We start from the raw sequence: 18,162 nt of genomic DNA, 5'->3' as shown, positions 1-18,162 counted from the left end.
CGATCAATGTTGTAAACGTGGATTACAATTAAGAACTATTCTTTTATATCTATATATATAAAAGAAAGTCGTGTTAGTTACACTACTTATAACTCAAGAACGGCTGTACCGATATGGCTGAAAATTGTTAGGTGGGTAGCTTAGAGCCAGGAGGCGGACATAGGATACTGTTTATCCCGTTCGACAGCGTTCCCGTCTGAGTTGATATAAAAAGTCAGTTACACCATTTATAACTCAAGAACGGCTGGACCAATTTTTATGATATTTGATTTTTTGGATTCCTCTTAGACCGGAATAGGATAATAAGTATTAAAATAATAACATTCATCAAAAAAAATATGATGCGCGGTACAAAGTTCGCCGGGACAGCTAGTTTTAGATAAAAAAAGTCTTGAATAATTGAAGGGAGAATAAAATGTTAAGAAAAAAAACGCCGTGTTTGATATATATATTAATATTTCAGAATTCATTTAGGGATACTCAAGTTACAGAAGATTATCATATGTACTTATTGATTTATCTATATATCTCCACAGATAAGGAAAGATAAATAATATATCAAGTGGATGAATCAGTTACGAAAAATAAAACATAATATTTAGTTAGTATCAAAAAATTGAACACAAGGACACCTTATCTTTTAAAACATTTTTTACAATCTTAAGGATACCTAGCTTAATAGCATTGTTTTAAAATTTAGCGATTTGTTTTTTTTATTATTTTTGGTGCATAAAAAGATGCAATCAATGCCGTTCATTCAAATTAAGAGATAGAATTTCGAGCCAAATAAACGATTAAAGAATTTTCATAATTTTCCGAACGGAAGGTTTACAAAGGGTTCTAATTAAGCGACAAAACAAAATATGCAAATAGAGAAAATCTCGTAGACATCGCAAATCAAAACGAGGGTGGCGCGGCCAATGTTTAATTATGTAAATAAATTTTCATGCGTTGGAAGGAATCGTTAAACAATGCACCAGATGAGGCTGACATAGAGTTACCAATCTTTCTACTTTGGCCAGAATAGTCCTGCTTTAAATGGTGTATTGGCCGTTCCGGAGGCGGCAAAATAGACCAGTTTTTAATTAACACAACGTAAATTCAAACGTAACTAGTGGCTTGGGGATGATTTCTAAAACTTGGAATCTGTATATTGTTATCACTCGTTTTGTATGATTGGGTAAAAACAAAATATCTCTACCATCCCCGGTACGATTAATGCTTGCCATACGTGCGTAGATAGCAGAATATTGCTTTTATTATTTTATTTCGATAGAAATAGACTAGCTTTCTAGTAACTTATTTCACCACGGTACACGGTAGGCGGCTTTACGTTACAATTAAGACAACAGTCGTAAATAAAAATCTATTCTTGATTTGATAATTTTAGGTTAAGATGCAGTTCCATTTTTAATTGGCACCGTTAAAGTGAATCATTCACAAATAATCACTATTTTACACAAAATAGTTTTTTAAGTTTACTTACTATTTTATGCTACAATGTTGCACACCAATTTGTCACTGGGAATCCCTTAGGTAAAGCGCAACTTTGATGTGGCAATAATAAATTGGACGAGTACTAGTTTATGAAATCATGTTAGCTCAGTCAGTGACTTCATTGCTATAGTGTAAATACTAAATTTATTTTAGTGTCCTGCTTTGTTATATTTATAGATGGTTATCCCGGAGTGAGCCCTAGCTAAATGGTTAAAGTTTGAATAAAGACTGGCCCCGGGGCAGCTTCAAAACCGGTTTGCAATCCTTTTATTTTATTTATAAAGTCACCCTCTCGACGTCATTACGCGAAGGGATGATGCATATTATAGAGTCGATCGCGGTCCAGTTACAGTCTGGTATAATTTAAAAAAATATCCAGAGTATGATATACTCGTATATTGCATCTAATTCAAAAACGGAAGTGTTCTTTTGTTAATTCTCTAACCTGTATTTATTTATTTTGTTACAAAAAATGCATTAACGTGACTTTTGCACAGAACTAGTTTGAGGCGTTAAGTTACACATTTTGTCTCAAAAATGTATTGTATGTTTGGGCAGCTGCGCACGTCATTGTTAATGTTAATGATACTAAATTAATGAAATCCTCCTTCAGTATTGATTATAAAAAATCGGTTAACAATCAGTATCGGTGGTAAATCGGTGTATGGGATACATTTTTATTAATACCTACTTATTTCTTGTAATCGGAAGGTATGTATAATATTGTTTACTTTATATCCTAAACCCCAATGAGTGAGAGGAACGAGTTATTTTGTTAAATAAATATTATGAGCGGCTAAACGAATTTTGTTATAAACTTATATATATTAAGTATACTTTTTATCTAGAAAAACCCCCATTTTTAGTTGGTTCTTATTTCATGCCACGCAAGCATTGCTAGTTAGGAATATATCATTATTATGTTTTGTTCCATCCGTGACTTCGATACGCTGGCTCTTTTATTCTAACATGACTCAGTTAGTTATTTGAATGGAAGACTCAGTAGCAGCTATACCCTTCTAAATAGACAATGCCGATTCGCCTAGCGATTTAGCGTTACGGTACGATGCCGGCAGAGAAACCGGTTAGTATAGTCCCGTAGTAGTCCCCTATTGTCATATACCTACTAAGATACTTCCTAGGTAGCGTGCTGTATATAAATCTACTTCTTTAAGTTAATGTTATCAGGATTAGTAGCTTATCAATGACCTTTTTTTTTTATTTAATACATTTATATGTTGAACATTTCAAACGGTCCGCTTTGAATTGAAGGTTTGTTACGATTCAACTTCAAGTAAAGTATTGAAATATGAACTTTATATCATGTGACATTAATTCAATTGTTTATTGATAGTTCATACGATGAATGGAGCTTTATATCTACTATTTTCACAAAAATAATAAAATACTTTGCTTTATATTATCTCATTATACAACGTTGAGATGAAAAATTATTTCACAGGCTTGAAAGGTACATTATGTAATATCTTTGAGACTATCTATATAACCGAAAAACTAATAGTTTTTGAGAATTCAACTCCTACAGTTGTAGTTCGTAGCGTAGTTATTAAGTGCGTGTCGGTCTTTTATCTTTATTAGGGTTGTCATACGTAAACACATAAAATATTTTGAATTCCTTTATTTTGGAAAAATAAATATGCTTTACAGGGTGATTTCTTATGAAATATACTTATGCATCCTTCAAATTTATTTCGTAATTCGGTAACACGTTGTATAAATAAAAATATCGATATTTGAATTAAAATCGAGTCGCTGTTGTCGATTTGGTGCTCGAAGGTTATTTTGGTTACAAAGGATTTGTAGCCAAATGCGAAACTTGCAATCAATTATTAAGACAACAATACATTAAATAATTCTTGAATTCGTTTAAAATGTATCGACGCAAGTCGTAACAAAGTAGGTATTTTTATGGTGTTGTAATCAGATTACGCATCGATGTCGTTCACTGAACTTGTGCAGTTACGTAAACAGCTCTACAGATTGAATGCTCGTGGATCTTAAATTCCCCTAATGAGAGCTTAGGACCCTCTATGACCGGAGGCGCGGAAGTGGGAACTCATCACTGTCTCTAATAGCCTGAAACCACCTTCATCTTATTAAGGTTATCCGCAATGTAGCTTGTTCGTTGGGCTATAGTAAGTATTTATTACGCACTAAAAAAATTAAACCTGTTTATTTAAGATAAAAATACATAATATATACATATGTGTCACATTTCGCTGATCTTGATTATGGATGAGTTTATGCTCGAGAGGGTTGTAGTAGCTTGTTAACATTTAAAGGAAAAAAAAAACAGAAATCTCTAGAATGTTAATGGAACTTGTAGGAATGATCTGGATGAACGTCCGCTTTGTGGTTTTTATACGTACCCTGAATATAATAACGTTTCAACTTGTTTTTATTGTATATGTGTTGTTCTTAATTATTAATGTAAACTCCAAAAAAAATAAACAAAAGTTGATGTTTATTTTATAGTTTAAAGTAGAAACGCGGCCTCAGTTACTGGCTTTTAATTACAACACGCTTAAAATTCCGTCCAACTTTTTTAGTCCTACTTGTATACGTGTGGCTTGAATAAAAGTGGGTACTGTGGAGTTTTAATGTCAAAAAGTTTAGCATACGAATAAACCCGTCCGACAATAAAAGATTGCCATTGCGAACTAAATTTGTGCGGGTCCCTTGAAGTGTTATCACCTCATCGCATCGTCAATGCAAGTACAATATCTCATAATATTCTTTATGCCCTTCCTCATAAACAGAAACGGTCCGCGGTAATGACACCCCTCCGAGGGGAAAGAACGCCTAACCGACCGTTACGGCCTCCGGATATGTGACCGCTGCATTTTATTACCACTTTACTCTGCCACATAATCGACCTTCATGATGAAGGGCTTCTTTTACATTTAATACTAATAGTTAGTTTGGTATGCGGTAGCCCTTGTTCCGTATGCGCGTTGTACCGTGCACCCGGGCTTGCTTTAACTAAGTTTGAATGATTTTGAGCACTATGAGTTTAAGTAGGAGGTCCCGGGTTCGATCCCGGCAGGGAAAATTTGAAAATTAATAACTTCTGGATTCGTCTGGTGTTAGGCTTTGGCCGTGGCTTATACCGACAAAGACGTGCCACTAAGCGATTTAGCGTTCCGGTGCGATGTCGCGTGGAAAACAATTAGGGATATGACTACCATACTCCCTCAAAGGTTAGGCCGCTACCATCTTAGACTGCATCATCACTTACTACCAGGTGACATTGCATTCAAGGGCTAACTTGTAACGTTGTGCTATAGTGAATTTCGTTTCATGTCCATACTAATAATTATTATTAATGTCCGTGTGTTTGCTACGTTCGGCTTTAACACTAGACTGATCTATATAATATTTGGTATATCTACCAAAGCTCATGTACATCGGTTAGCTTGCCACACATAATAGTTTTTAACATTAAAAATCACCAAAGTTTTCGGGGGATTCCAAAGTAGGGCTTGGTTACCTATGCACGGCTAAGCAAATCTCATGAAATTTTGCATTAAGATAACTCAAAACTTTTAATTTTCCGCGCTTTCAATTCCTGGGTTCTTCGGTATATAAATTTCAAGTACAGCATTCCAGAGTTTATCGGATTTAATGTATTCTCGTGTCTAGAAGAATCTTAATAATAATATTCTCAAAGTCCACCGACCCACACTAGAGCATCATGGAAAGTCTAACTCTAAATTCCTCTCTTTAATCTTTCTCTATTAAAGATAGGGCGTGTGCCCAGCTGTTAGACATAAAATGAAGTTTAACTAATTAGTTCTGTTTCAAATAGCTATGGTTTTCTTATTCTACAGTATATATTCTCCATCATAGCTATAATAAGGTTTTTTTGTTACAGGTTGAGTTCATAGAGGCATATTGCACACCTCGTGACACAGCCCGCCGCTCCCCACAGCGCAACCGCCGCTCGCGGGAGCCCAGACGTTCACCTGAGTCATCCAGATGGCGATACGAGTCAAGACGTCAGAACTACGACTTTGAGTCGAGACGTCCGTACGAATACGAGTCGAAAAGGTACTTTGGGCGAGAGTACGACGCTGACTCGGGAAGAAAACCCGCATTTGACGCGGAGTCGGCACGCCGACGTGCGGATTACGAATCAGCGAGGCGGACTGACTTCGATTTATCCGTCCCTGAAGTATCCAGACGTAGCCCCGAGAGTGCTCCTGAAGGCTCGGCTGAATCACCGCCTGAGCCCGCTCCTTCTGCACCTCTTCCGCAAGAGAGACAATCCAGGCACAGATCACAACCTTATTACGAATCAGGTAAGTTACTTCTATTGTCTATGGTTAATATATACCCTTTTCATGTCAATGAGGGGTAAAAACGAACAATTCTATGATAAAATATCAGCAGAATGAATCGAACCGTTCTTGTGTTACACAGCTGGATTCCTTCGCACTCAATTCTGTAAAACTCCATGGATGTACCAAAAGTTGCAGACCCCTTACTAAATGGACAGACAACATTAGACGAATGGCAGGTTGCTGGGTACATGTGGCACTGGGCCGTGGAGTGCAGAAGTCTTTGCCAAACACCTATATCCAGTAGTGGACGTCCATAGGTTGAAATGTTGATTATTACAACTATGATTTTTAATTCATCATAAGCTTTCTGAGCATATAATTATTTGCCAAACAGAAAAATTTACCGGAAAGACATAGAAGAAACGTCTTAGTTTTTATGTTTACGTTACTCTTTCGTTAGACCTAAGTACATCGTTGAGATTCATCTCCGAAGTACGCACAAGGCCTCTTTTCTCCCACAACAATCGCCTGAGAGACTTGTTAAAGCATTGTTCTCGCTAGATACTGTATCTAGTCCTGTCCGTTTCCAACGGCTATGAAAAGAAAAAAACATGTACGCCTTTCCTCGTTACACACATTCTTGAGGCGGGTTAATTAACTCGTTCAAGTTTTTATTTTTAAAAAAGTAAACCATGTCATGCGCGGCTTTCAACTACTCATATAATAGACGTTCACTGTGAATTAAAACGCTATAATGATAATAAAGTAATTCGAATTTAGAAAAATAGGCTTTGCCTTATCAATTTCAGTTCACTTCAAGTACAGGCTATCAGTACACTTGTTCGATACTATCTACTCGGGAAATGTCGCTGAACAGAATACAGGAATAAATTTGAAATTAAAAAAATAATATTATTAAATATAATATTAATTATATTATTAAATATAATATTATTTATAATATTATTTATGGTATGTTTATAGAATATATTTTGATCTGAAATTTTATTTGACAGTGTCAGCTTGTTATCAAGGATTCTTATTTTAAACTAAGACTTAACTCTCAAACCCATAGATAATTAATTAATATTGCTATTATTTTATGGATTAGAAGAACACATTTATTTAAAAGTTGATGCCTATGCACTATTCGATTAAAGATTCGATTGTCTTCGTCTTACTATAACGCTTTTATTAAATAAATCCATTCGAGAACATAAATAACTAGTAGGTAGGTAATGACTAGAACATACTTGATCTAGGAATCATATCGAGTGTCCACAATTAGGCTGTAGAGTAGTTAATAAAAGCTGCGCTAGGCTTCACCAACAATGGAAATTTTAATCAGCCTTTTTTCCGTTAGTTCGTCCGTCTAGACTGGAAAAAATGTCCCGACATTATAAGCAGAGGCTTTTGATAACGATGGCGTTTGTCTATGGAGATACTTTGACATTTTACACTGATTGCTTTGTGTTATACCGATATTGAGTAAGTTCATGGTTGTACATTCTTTAGTTAATTTAGCCTTCTTTCTTAACTTATATGCTCCAACCAACTTCAGTGTTCATAAGTATACATACACATTACGTTCGTGTCTTAATAACTACGGAAACGGTTTTAATGTAACTTTACATAAAAATACGAAATTGAATTGTATTGCATATCAATATACCGCGACTTTAGGTAATATTTAACAAATTATGAATTTGCATATTATGATTCTTGACTAATTATTGAATTTACCTAATATTTGATACTATAATCACATTATATAGCCATATTATATAGCCAACTAAGTTCTTACTTATTGAGCTAGAAATAATTGTAAACATATCATGGTTGCTCCTGCTCTTAAATACTGCGGTAATAGAGCTATTGTATTTTCTTTTGACATCTTATAGTGGTCTGTTAGATTATAAAAATGCTTCGCTCTAAACCATCACCTCTCGCGTTACTTCAAACGTTTTTAGAAAGACATTTAGCACGTTAATCGCGGCAATTCAACAAATTCGACTCGTAGGGGCTCATGTCCGTCCACGCGGAAAAGCAATTACGTCACTTAATGACGTCACTTTACAACCCCCGCGCTAATGGACAATTTTCACTCTTCTTGTACTTGCTGAACAATTATAAGTATGATTACAGTTTCGAGTTACATGAACGTTAAATTATTTTAAATGTTCACACCATTGTTACCCTTTAGATATAATCCATACTAAAATTCGAAGAAATCAATAAATCTAAGTACCTAACTGCAGTATGCACATTGTTAATTAAGGCCGAACTCATTATTTTTGTCTTTATGTATTAATGTACGGTGTTTAGATTTTTTTATAGGCAGTTGAAAGATAGATAGATCGATAAATAAATCCTTTATTGCAAACAAAAAAGAAACAACACAAATGAGCATTTAAAAAATTTATACAAATATTGGAATGCCGAGAAGACCGCCTTTGAACTTATTCGTAAAGCAATCTCTTCCAGGCAAACCTTAAAGAATATAAGAGATACTGTAAACGTCTAAATAACGTTAAGGAATGAACTGACTGCATGAATGCCATCCAGCGCTTAAGACATGCTAGATGCCATGGGAACCGCTGAATATAGAGCTGTTTTGTTGATTACCCCAGTCTGCTTGTCTTCGCAACTATTGCCCGGAACTGTTCTGCTACGCTTCTTCTCATTTATGATTTGATCGCACAGAGGTACTCGTAGCATAGCTCCTTGCATCAACCATTGAGACTCGGGAGTTATCTTGCCAGGTTAATAAGCGACTACATTTAGGAGTTAAAGGAATAATGATGATTATAACAAATAGTTAATTTAAAACATTACTTGGCTAGGCTACTCGGCGGTCGTTGGACAAGGACGAAATTATAGTCATTGCTGTTAAACATAGGCTTATACGTATCTGTTTCTACTCGAGAACTTTGAAACCAGACTTTTTTGTGCTCAACATGCATTCAGAAAGATGCCTTTGTTGTGCAAAGCAAGGAATTCTCATTAGGGTATTTCTACGTGCCTTCGTGTTGCCTTCGTATGTGCAAGTTAAAGGGGATTTATCGCATTCATTAACCTTACCGTGGTAAGGGTACTCCAGTTAACATGATAAAGTTAATAAATGCAACCTTAATTATTTTATCATAAATGTAATACTCGTACATTTCAAACTGTTTTAATATTTCCAATTCAAATTTTAGGAGTTTAGTTACTCAATGATTCATTTTTATACTTCGGTGCTATCTAAGTATAAATTTTAGTTTACGATAAACCGTAAGGCAAACCAAATCCCTTGAGAAATAAATTCGCCTGCGCCACAGACGAGAACTTCAATTTAAAAACGAATCAAATACGAGTTTGTCTCTGGAAAGTTTGAAGGATGTTCTTGAATAAAAATATATCGCTCATACTTAGCCATTTAAAAAAAAATAATAGGGCAAGATTTCGTCATTCTTTACGATCGACTTCGTTCTTGAAGGATCGTGAAAGTACAATCCGGACGCTCGTTTAAACGACGCCACTTGAGACTAACTGCGACCCCAGACTTATGGAACGGTCGCGAACCTGCTTCTAGCTCGTTGCTTTCATTTTATCTTCTAAAAGTCCTTCAATAATACCTCGACGGCTTATTATTCTTAGTATCACTTTAAACATCTTAGTATATTAGTTGTATATTATTTTATTACTCTTATTCAGCCTCGTATAATAGATACCATTTCGAATAAAATGTACTACATTTTAGTTATAATGTTCTTTTTGTTCTAGAAACATCATCAGAAGACAGATCATCGTCAACTGAGGGTGAGGAAGACGAGTTTGGGGAATTCGATCCCTTTGCAACTGCGCCATCCTTACATTCACCAGATAGTGGTCGCTCCGATCCACGATACGCTAACGCTCCTCGAAGGAATCCAAGTCCATATTATTACGGCGACTTGTTTAAAACTGCTCCACCTCCACCAGCCCCATCGGCTCCGACAGTTTCCTCGACTTCTTCTTCCCGCGGACCTCGGTATAGAAAATCGGCAAGCCTTGACGCACCTCACGTGGCACCAAGACCGAATCTGCCTAAAAGATTTTCAGTGGCGGAAGATGGCTTTCGTGAGTTAGAGCGATCATCATCATCGTCGGGTGAGAGCGCGTGGATGCCGCCAAGGCGCCGAGGGCGCGACGCGGCCGGCTGCGCATGCGCCGCGCCCGAAGATGTAGAGGAGCATAGATCTTCTCGTAGCGTCTTTTACGTGCCAGCGCCGCTGCCACGCTGGCCACAAGAAATGACTACGCGACAGATATACGAAACGGCCTTTGACTGTAAAATTGTCCGTTCCGATGATGACTTAGATGATTTTGATCGGGTTAGTAATCATCCAGCTTTATTACAAGCTGAAGAACGCAAGACTTTCTCTTCCGCATCGTCCGCCTTTGAGGCCGTCGAACGTAGCGAACCAGATTATAAAGGGCGCCGTAAGGTGACTATGAAAACTGATAGCGTACGGCGCTCTAAGATTCCTACCATACGCCAAAAGAAAGAAAATGAAACTAATCCATCAGCGTTATCTGAGGAGTTAGAGAAAGTGCATATTGAAGAAGAAGATAGAACATCTACGTCTCAGTTGCCATTACGTGGCTACACTCCTTCTCCACCATCAACAGCGCCTTTGCCAACAAAATTTCAACAAAAAGATGGATCGGCAATGAATAGTATTAAAAGTGCTCCAAATTTACCTCAGACACAGCCGGCACATCCCCGACTGAAAGATTTGCGACTTCCAGTTAAATCGCTTCGGGCCCGCGACACGCCAACTAGCAGCGATGCAAGCATGACAGATGTGAAAGCTTCGGTTTCAACTGAACTTGACGTCGGACAACGTTTAAGAGATTCTAGCCACGAATCTCGTGATGGTGATGATGAAAGAGCACAATCTAAGGACGGTATTTTTTTAGAGATTAAGGGTCGACCCACTTCCGATTCTGATACACCTGAAATGAATCGGTATAAGGGGCCCAAGGGGGTCGGCCCTATAATGGAGTTTAAAGGCAGGCCCGGCGTCGCTCGCCCGCGACGTAAATATTCGAGTACTGAGAGTATGGCGACCAGTAGTAGTGGTGGCAGTATGGAATCACTACGAAGCAGTAACAGTGAAGGAGATAGAAGTAGCAGTAGTTCAGAAAGTCGTCATTCGTCATCGTTAAGTTCTCATAGCTCGGATTCCGGAAATGTGCCATTTATTAAATCACATCATCATATGCAGTTGTCGGGGTTTGGACATCATACGACTAAACTACATATTTTAAGCCCTATATCAGATAAATCTTCCCAAGAGCCAGCTTCGGAAACATCTGATAACAACAAAAATAATAATTCTCAGAAAGTATCTCCAGAAGATGTGGAAACTGGAAATACCACGATCCAAACTACGGTTGAAATTTTGCCTAAACCTAAAAGACGCGCTTTACAAAATAGAAATTTACTAAATCTGACATTTAGACATTCAACGCCAGGTGACACTGAAATTCAAGGATCAGATAGTGGTATATCAATTCATTCTAGAGAGGGAGTGGATTCGCGAAATGCGTTTATTAATTTTAAAAACAGTAATGCAGAAGAAGAACGTAAAGATGATGCTGTTGATCTATCTGATCTTCCATTTGACATGCCAAAGTTGCGTAGGAGGCGGGCCGAGGCAGAAGTAGATCTAAGATCTTTGCCTTTTGATATGCCTAAATTACGACGCAAATTACGTGGACAATCCTTGCAACTTAATAAAGATTTTGGAGAGGCTATTTCTAATGCTTCCTCGAGCCAAAGCGTGCAAGATTTAAATCAAGGTGAGTGATCGTACTTTTTAACGATTAAATAACTTAAGAGAAACATATATGATATAAAAGCAATTATAATACACTTGAATCAAAATCACAGTTCAGTTTACTCCTGAGAGAATTATGTCAGAGTCTATTATGTCCAAAGGATTTACATGTCAATCTTATAAGAAAGAAATCTCCGGAGGGTGTGTCTCTTCGAATCTTTGAATTCGAAGTGACTGCTACCAAATTATGCCGATTAAGACGTATGACTTCAGATTGCTCTACGTAAACTGTTCCGACGCCCTCCTAATATTTAATTTGCTTGAGTGCTTTTTGTAGCAACTTTTTCCCGTATGTGCCAAGCAATTTGTAACCGTACCATTGGGTTAAACGAAGATCACAGAACTTGACATTTAATTGGCTTTAACATGACTGATCTAAAATATTTTTACCCGACCAGATTTTTTATGAAAATAAACTAAGTTTTAAACATTTTGTGGAGATTTAAATTATTTTTTGTTCTTTACAGGTACAAAACATCGTGAAAAATTGACTTTGAATTTTGATGGTGGCAACATTGGTTCCGGTGCTGCCAAGGGACTTCATTTGAACTTAGGGCCTATCGCGCCGCCACGGGACTTGGTTGATGCTTCCCTTCCACTTGACCGACAAGGGTAAGTAATAACTAAAAACTTCTGTTAACTTTGCAAACTTTCTGCGATGTAGAAGTTTATGATTGAGTATGCTTACACATATTGTTTGGAAAGATTTGTGATTCTTGAGGTAAGCTGTTTCATAAAAACAGCTTAGTGCATATTAAATAATGATTTATCGTTTTAACAATTAATATATTCTTAAAAAAAATATTTTAAGTCATTTTGTTGATTAATATTCGTAGTTGTAATTAAGTTTTCTTTTATTTTAGGTGGTATCATGGAACGTTAACGCGCTTGGAAGCTGAGGGTTTACTTAGAGATGCGGAAGAGGGTGCATTTCTAGTGAGAAACAGCGAATCCGCGAAGCACGACTACTCGCTTAGCTTGAAGTGAGTTATATGATATTAATATTATGTTTAACATTAGATGCATTGTAGCTGTTTTTTATTATTCTTTTAAAATATGGTAAGAAGTATTGATTTTTTTAAATTAAAACATTAGATTCTTATTTGTGTCTTTAAATTATTTTCGCCTCTTTCAGATCTACCCGTGGCTTTATGCACATGCGAGTATGCCGTGGAGTCGACGGCTACACACTAGGAGGAGCAGCAACCGCTTTTCCTACAGTACCCGCTCTCATGAAACATTACGTCACCGCACAGAGGCTCCCAGTACGCGGCGCGGAACACATGGCTCTCTCAACACCACTGCCAGCTGTGATGCTTTGAATACTTCGGGCACCATGATTTGGAACAAATCTAAGAGCCGATCGTGTTCTTTTAGCTTCGAAGCTTTGTGCGCTTCGTGGCATTCGGGCCGGTGTATCGAGATATACATTCATAGTACTAATGGTTGTTAGTACAGTGCAATAAGATCAATTTTTGTATATCGAGAAATGTATATAAGTTAAGACACAATCAACTATAAGTTTTGTGTCAAGTAATTTCTTTGATACTTAAGCGTAAATATAGCAGCAGTTATTTATCGTATGTGTATAGATTTAGTAACCAGTGAATAATACCAAAGAGCTATAGAATAAACGTATACGTAGCAATTATTTGCTACGGGGCTTGCAAAAATTGTATGCTCAGAAGATTGCGTCATGCAACGCGTAGGGCGGGCTCCTTAATTTATTAGGATAGTCAGGAGAATGACTGGAGTATATGTTAAGCATAATGAGGTGAAAACACTCCGCAAGAAAGGAAGAAAGTTAAACCAAGATATCATAAAAAAAAATGAGCATTACTTTGAATGTAGATCTTTCCCGAGACTTCTTTAAAATGTAGTTTTGGGGTCTGCCCTATTATTTATGCTAGTCCCAAACCGCAGCCACCTTTATTGATGTATAGTAAATAATGTATGTGATTAATGATCATTATTCAATTAAAGCATCATATTATTATTCAAAATAATCATGATTTTTCTATCACAGTAGTTATGTTTACTCATTCATTTAATCATGGACTAATTAATTCAGTAAATAATATACTTAATATAGTGATAGTGACGCAAATGACGATATGATACATACATAATAAATATGAAAGGTCAAAAGGGCCAATTAGATAAAGTAAGGCAGCATTTGAGTGCGTTTCCACAGAAGTGAGGACGAGTGGACCGGAGTGGAGACTTGTAATAGACCAATCAGATTAATGATTGATAACGTGTTCATTTTATTATGTCATCAGCACGATACGGTCCGCCAAACGCACCCATATCGATTAGAACGCGTTTACATGTAAGTTAGGTTTATTTATTTTAGCAGCTGTATTTCTAATGGCCTAAAGACAACGCTTTGGTTATTTACAGTTTTTATTTTAAAACCGTTCTTTCTACATGTGTAATGCCAGTATATTAGGTTATTTAAATAATATGTCTTGTCTGGATATGATTTTAATTTAATGCATCTCGCCGTTATCCAGATAAATGGGTCACAATGGTAGGTAATGAGATGGACAGGTATTCGCCATAATTTTCTTTTGTATAAAACCCGAAAATAAATTCTCAGAGGACGTAACTCCGCAATGAACTTCGATAACAAATTTAATGTTACTTTACGAACGAGGTCGAATGTACTAAAAATGTTCGTTACGTTAAATATAACAATTTTGTGAGTGAACACCGATATCGCACGAATGGCTGTTAATACATAGACCTTATTTGTGTAGCGTGAGAGTTTATTTTCCTTTACATCACCATTATGACTCATCGACTAATTCAGTCACGAAAATTGTATCGATTTAAATAGGTACCAAACTGGTGACATGAATTGTGGCACTCCCATATAAATGGTCTCTCTATTTAGGTATTTTCTACATATAGCTACAATAGAATTAAGAATGTACTTCATTTCGCACCATAGATAAACGTTAGATTTTTAAATCTTGAGCTTAGAGTAAGTACAGAGTACAACCACATTGTCTATGAAATAGTTGAAAGTTGTTCTTCAAACTGTAATAAAAATTAAAAGTCGTTTTTGGTGTAAAACGTTAACGATTTCAATTTACTTAATAAATAGAAGGTACAAAACTTATTTCGGCGCCCTTATGATGCTCCAATCGTAGCACACTTAATATTGTAATTTATGACTTCAAAGTTGACGCTACAAAATGCATTTCTCTAACCATTATTGGCATAGAAGATGCGGGTTATTGCCATATTATTGTATGATAGTAGTTTTGTGTCAGTTTTGATACGTATTTATATAATTAACTATGTATTTTTTTTGTTGGTTATGATATTTCATCTCATACATAACCATAAGGCAACACTTGCTTGGTAACAGCAACTATCACGTGAAAATGCAGTCTTGGCCTGCACTTTAAGTTTTATATCAAAAACGATTTTACAATTTGTCATAAGTAAGGGACTTAGAAAATATTTATTAGTTACTTAGGAAACCATTTTTTGATACGGCTTTCATACTGTATTTATATTATGTAAAAGCGTAGAGAACACTTCAACTTTATTGTAGGTACCGATGTTATAATATGTCACGGCAAATAATTAAGATCATAGAAAAAGAATGCACATGTTATGTAACATTCACATTGACTTATTTATATTTTTTGTTATATTAGAATTAAGTAGAATTAAAAAGTGTTTATGGACCCCTGGTATTTATAATTAATCCATAGATAAGTTTTATCCAACACTGTCACTTAATTTTTAACCTCTACATTTTTCAGACAATATCATTTATGACACGCCGAAGTAACTTGTGTTCACATTAATCACTATTAAGTTTGACAGTAAGGTTCCACAAATATGATTATTGAAAGATCGTGGGACACGTATTCTGACACTTATCACTGTAATGTTTGTAAATGCGGGTTTAGGTAAATCTTCTTAAGATGTACAACTAACATTCATTAAAAGGCCGCAAAAAATTCAAGATATTGCCAGTTAAGTATATAAGTAAGAAATGTTGAATACATTTCGTTCATATTAAATAGAACGAGCAACGCAATAGTTTTAAACAAACTAAAATATGTTTGCGTAAATTATTTTAGTTTATTGCGTCTGATAGTGCATCTTATTTCATTCATGTAAATTTTAGGCAATAATAATTGCATTTAAGGTATTAAAATAAAGTGGCAGGTGGATGGTTGTCAGCTATTTATGTTTATAGTTTTTTCTGTGATTTAGTTTGATATGAAATAAAAACGCCAAAAATTATAGTATGTAATTGTGAAATCTTATGCGGAATAACGCTTTATTGATAAAAATTGTATATCCAGATGACACTTGAATGTTGAAAATGGTGCTAATTTGGCTCTACTCAAATCTCTAAATCGTTATAAAACTAGTTTAATGTCTTGCTACAAGGAATATTGTAAACAAGATTGACTAAGATTACTTATTGGCCTTCTCTGGGCTCCTACTTGACACCACCAGTAGTAGATATAGCAAAATGTGACAGTAAATACTACCCCCAAAGTCGGCGCACTTGAGCCAATATTTGACGTATTTATGTTTCCTAAGCTATATTCGTAACAGGAGCTGAATAAATAGTTAAAAACAACTAACTCTACCATTAGTATTGCGACAAACCAGATTAATGGTAAATTAAAAACAATCTTGCTAATAGTTGATAAAAATGAAACAAGTTGACGCATTGAAAGAGCGTTGTACTATCTTGTCAACGCACTGTGGAAACCAATTATTAACTTAAGAAGATATCGTTACTCTAATAACTATTTAGCGATTTGTTTAACATCAAATTAGCACCATATAACGTGATCTCATATTTCTTCCCCTGGATGCTTCAGTTACCTTAGACTTAATTTCGATTAATTTGTACCTGATTTTGAAAACTAACGATGTTTGAGACTTAAAATTATGTTTAATGACAGATTTATTTTGTTACTATTTAGACACATTAGGGATAATGAACGTAGTTGTGTATGGAACGAGCGAATTTCATTGTATGTGAGACTTTTACTTGTACGTACTAAACCACCGCGAGCAGCTTCAGCAAGCGTGCAACTAATTTTTAATACATAATTTAATATAATGTTTTACCACTAAGTATGAGTAGTATGTATACGAACAAGATTAGGACTCAGATTGTAATATTTTGTAATATTAACACCCGAAATTAAACGACAAAGACTTGAAGTTAATATTCAATCTAATCAAAAATCTTTTGATCAAATAGTTGATTAAGTTGGTAAAGCCATCCTTATCAGGATAAAGTAATAAAAAACCAAATTTCCTTTGCTCTGAAGATTTTCTATTATATTGATTATAAACATCGGGCATTAGCAATACAAAATCTCCGGATCAAAGTTTGAACATTTAATTCTCACTTAAAGAATTTTGCGGCGGCAAAAAATACTTTGATAAGACGTTACAATCGAAGAAAGTGGATAGTTTTCATTTGTCTTTAACTTGTTCGTGTATGAACTACCTATGTATTTAAAGTAGTAAGTGCATAATGGAAGGTAGGATAATAAATTCCTGTTGGAAGTTTTTGAAGTGTCAAAATTTTTTCAAGAAACGACGTAGGTTGAAGTCGTAAGTTAGGTAAAATTATAGCTTATCGTAGTTATAATCAATTATAATTTTTGAAGGTGTAGTTTGAAATGGATGACGAAATAAAAAAAAAACTTAAAAAAAAAATATTTATTTTATTTTGAATGATGTGACTTACCCTTTACCCCTTTTAAAAATAATGTGCTCTCTTGGGCGCTGACTGCAAGATATAACATAGTGATAACGACTGAGACACCGTAAGGTATCTTTGCGTTGTATGAGTCTCATTCAATACTGAAGTATATCGAACATGCATTGGTATTAACATCAAAATACCCGACACGACTGAAGCGCTGATAGCTTAGTGGGTAGGAGCTCGTCTTACCTTTCGGGGGGCCGAGTTTGAATCCAGCAACTTTAACTTTTTTAAGTTAAGTTCGTTTTAAGTAATTAATATAACTTGCTTCTTCAACGGTAAAGGAAAACATCGTGGGGTACCTGAGAGTTTTCCATAATGTTATCAAAAGGTGTGTGGATTCCATCAATCCGACACATCACGAAACGCTTTACAATACTACGAGTAATTAAGGTTTTATGTATGTCCACATTATAATATTATGAATTCACAATTTTTAAAGATGCAGTGCATCTAAATATCTAAAGGAAAAAAAAACAAAGACGTACTCGAAAGAAGATTATTTCTTAAAATCTTTTAATTTTAAACGGAGTGTTACGATGTGTGTGTTAGTTTATTAACATTTTTTTAAACACTATTTATTATAGCAACTTATACGCGACTTTTTTTGCATATTTACACACCTCGGTGTAGCTTTATCGACATGTTACAGTTATAGGCAACAAGAGAGCCAGCAATATCCGTTGCGTCCAAAGAATAAATAAAAATAACAACGTAATAGGTAGGA

The 18,162-nt window shown here is 35.5% G+C and overlaps 1 protein-coding gene across 2 annotated transcripts in view; it reads left to right on the top strand.

The window, feature by feature from the left end:
* Positions 1 to 17,378, top strand: part of LOC120632479 (serine/arginine repetitive matrix protein 1) — a 246,548-nt gene extending 229,170 nt beyond the window's left edge. For both annotated transcript variants that reach the window (XM_039902263.1, XM_039902264.1), the window contains 5 exons: positions 5,393 to 5,819; positions 9,567 to 11,630; positions 12,136 to 12,280; positions 12,532 to 12,651; positions 12,804 to 17,378. In XM_039902263.1, the coding sequence (XP_039758197.1) occupies positions 5,393 to 5,819; positions 9,567 to 11,630; positions 12,136 to 12,280; positions 12,532 to 12,651; positions 12,804 to 12,990 (2,943 nt within the window). In that variant the 3' untranslated portion in view covers positions 12,991 to 17,378. The remainder of the gene's footprint in view (positions 1 to 5,392; positions 5,820 to 9,566; positions 11,631 to 12,135; positions 12,281 to 12,531; positions 12,652 to 12,803) is intronic.
* The last annotated feature ends 784 nt before the right edge of the window (positions 17,379 to 18,162 follow it).

Source organism: Pararge aegeria, chromosome 20, assembly GCF_905163445.1.
Source record: "Pararge aegeria chromosome 20, ilParAegt1.1, whole genome shotgun sequence".
Lineage (NCBI taxonomy): Eukaryota > Metazoa > Arthropoda > Insecta > Lepidoptera > Nymphalidae > Pararge > Pararge aegeria.
This window is presented reverse-complemented; position numbering and strand designations above follow the sequence as displayed.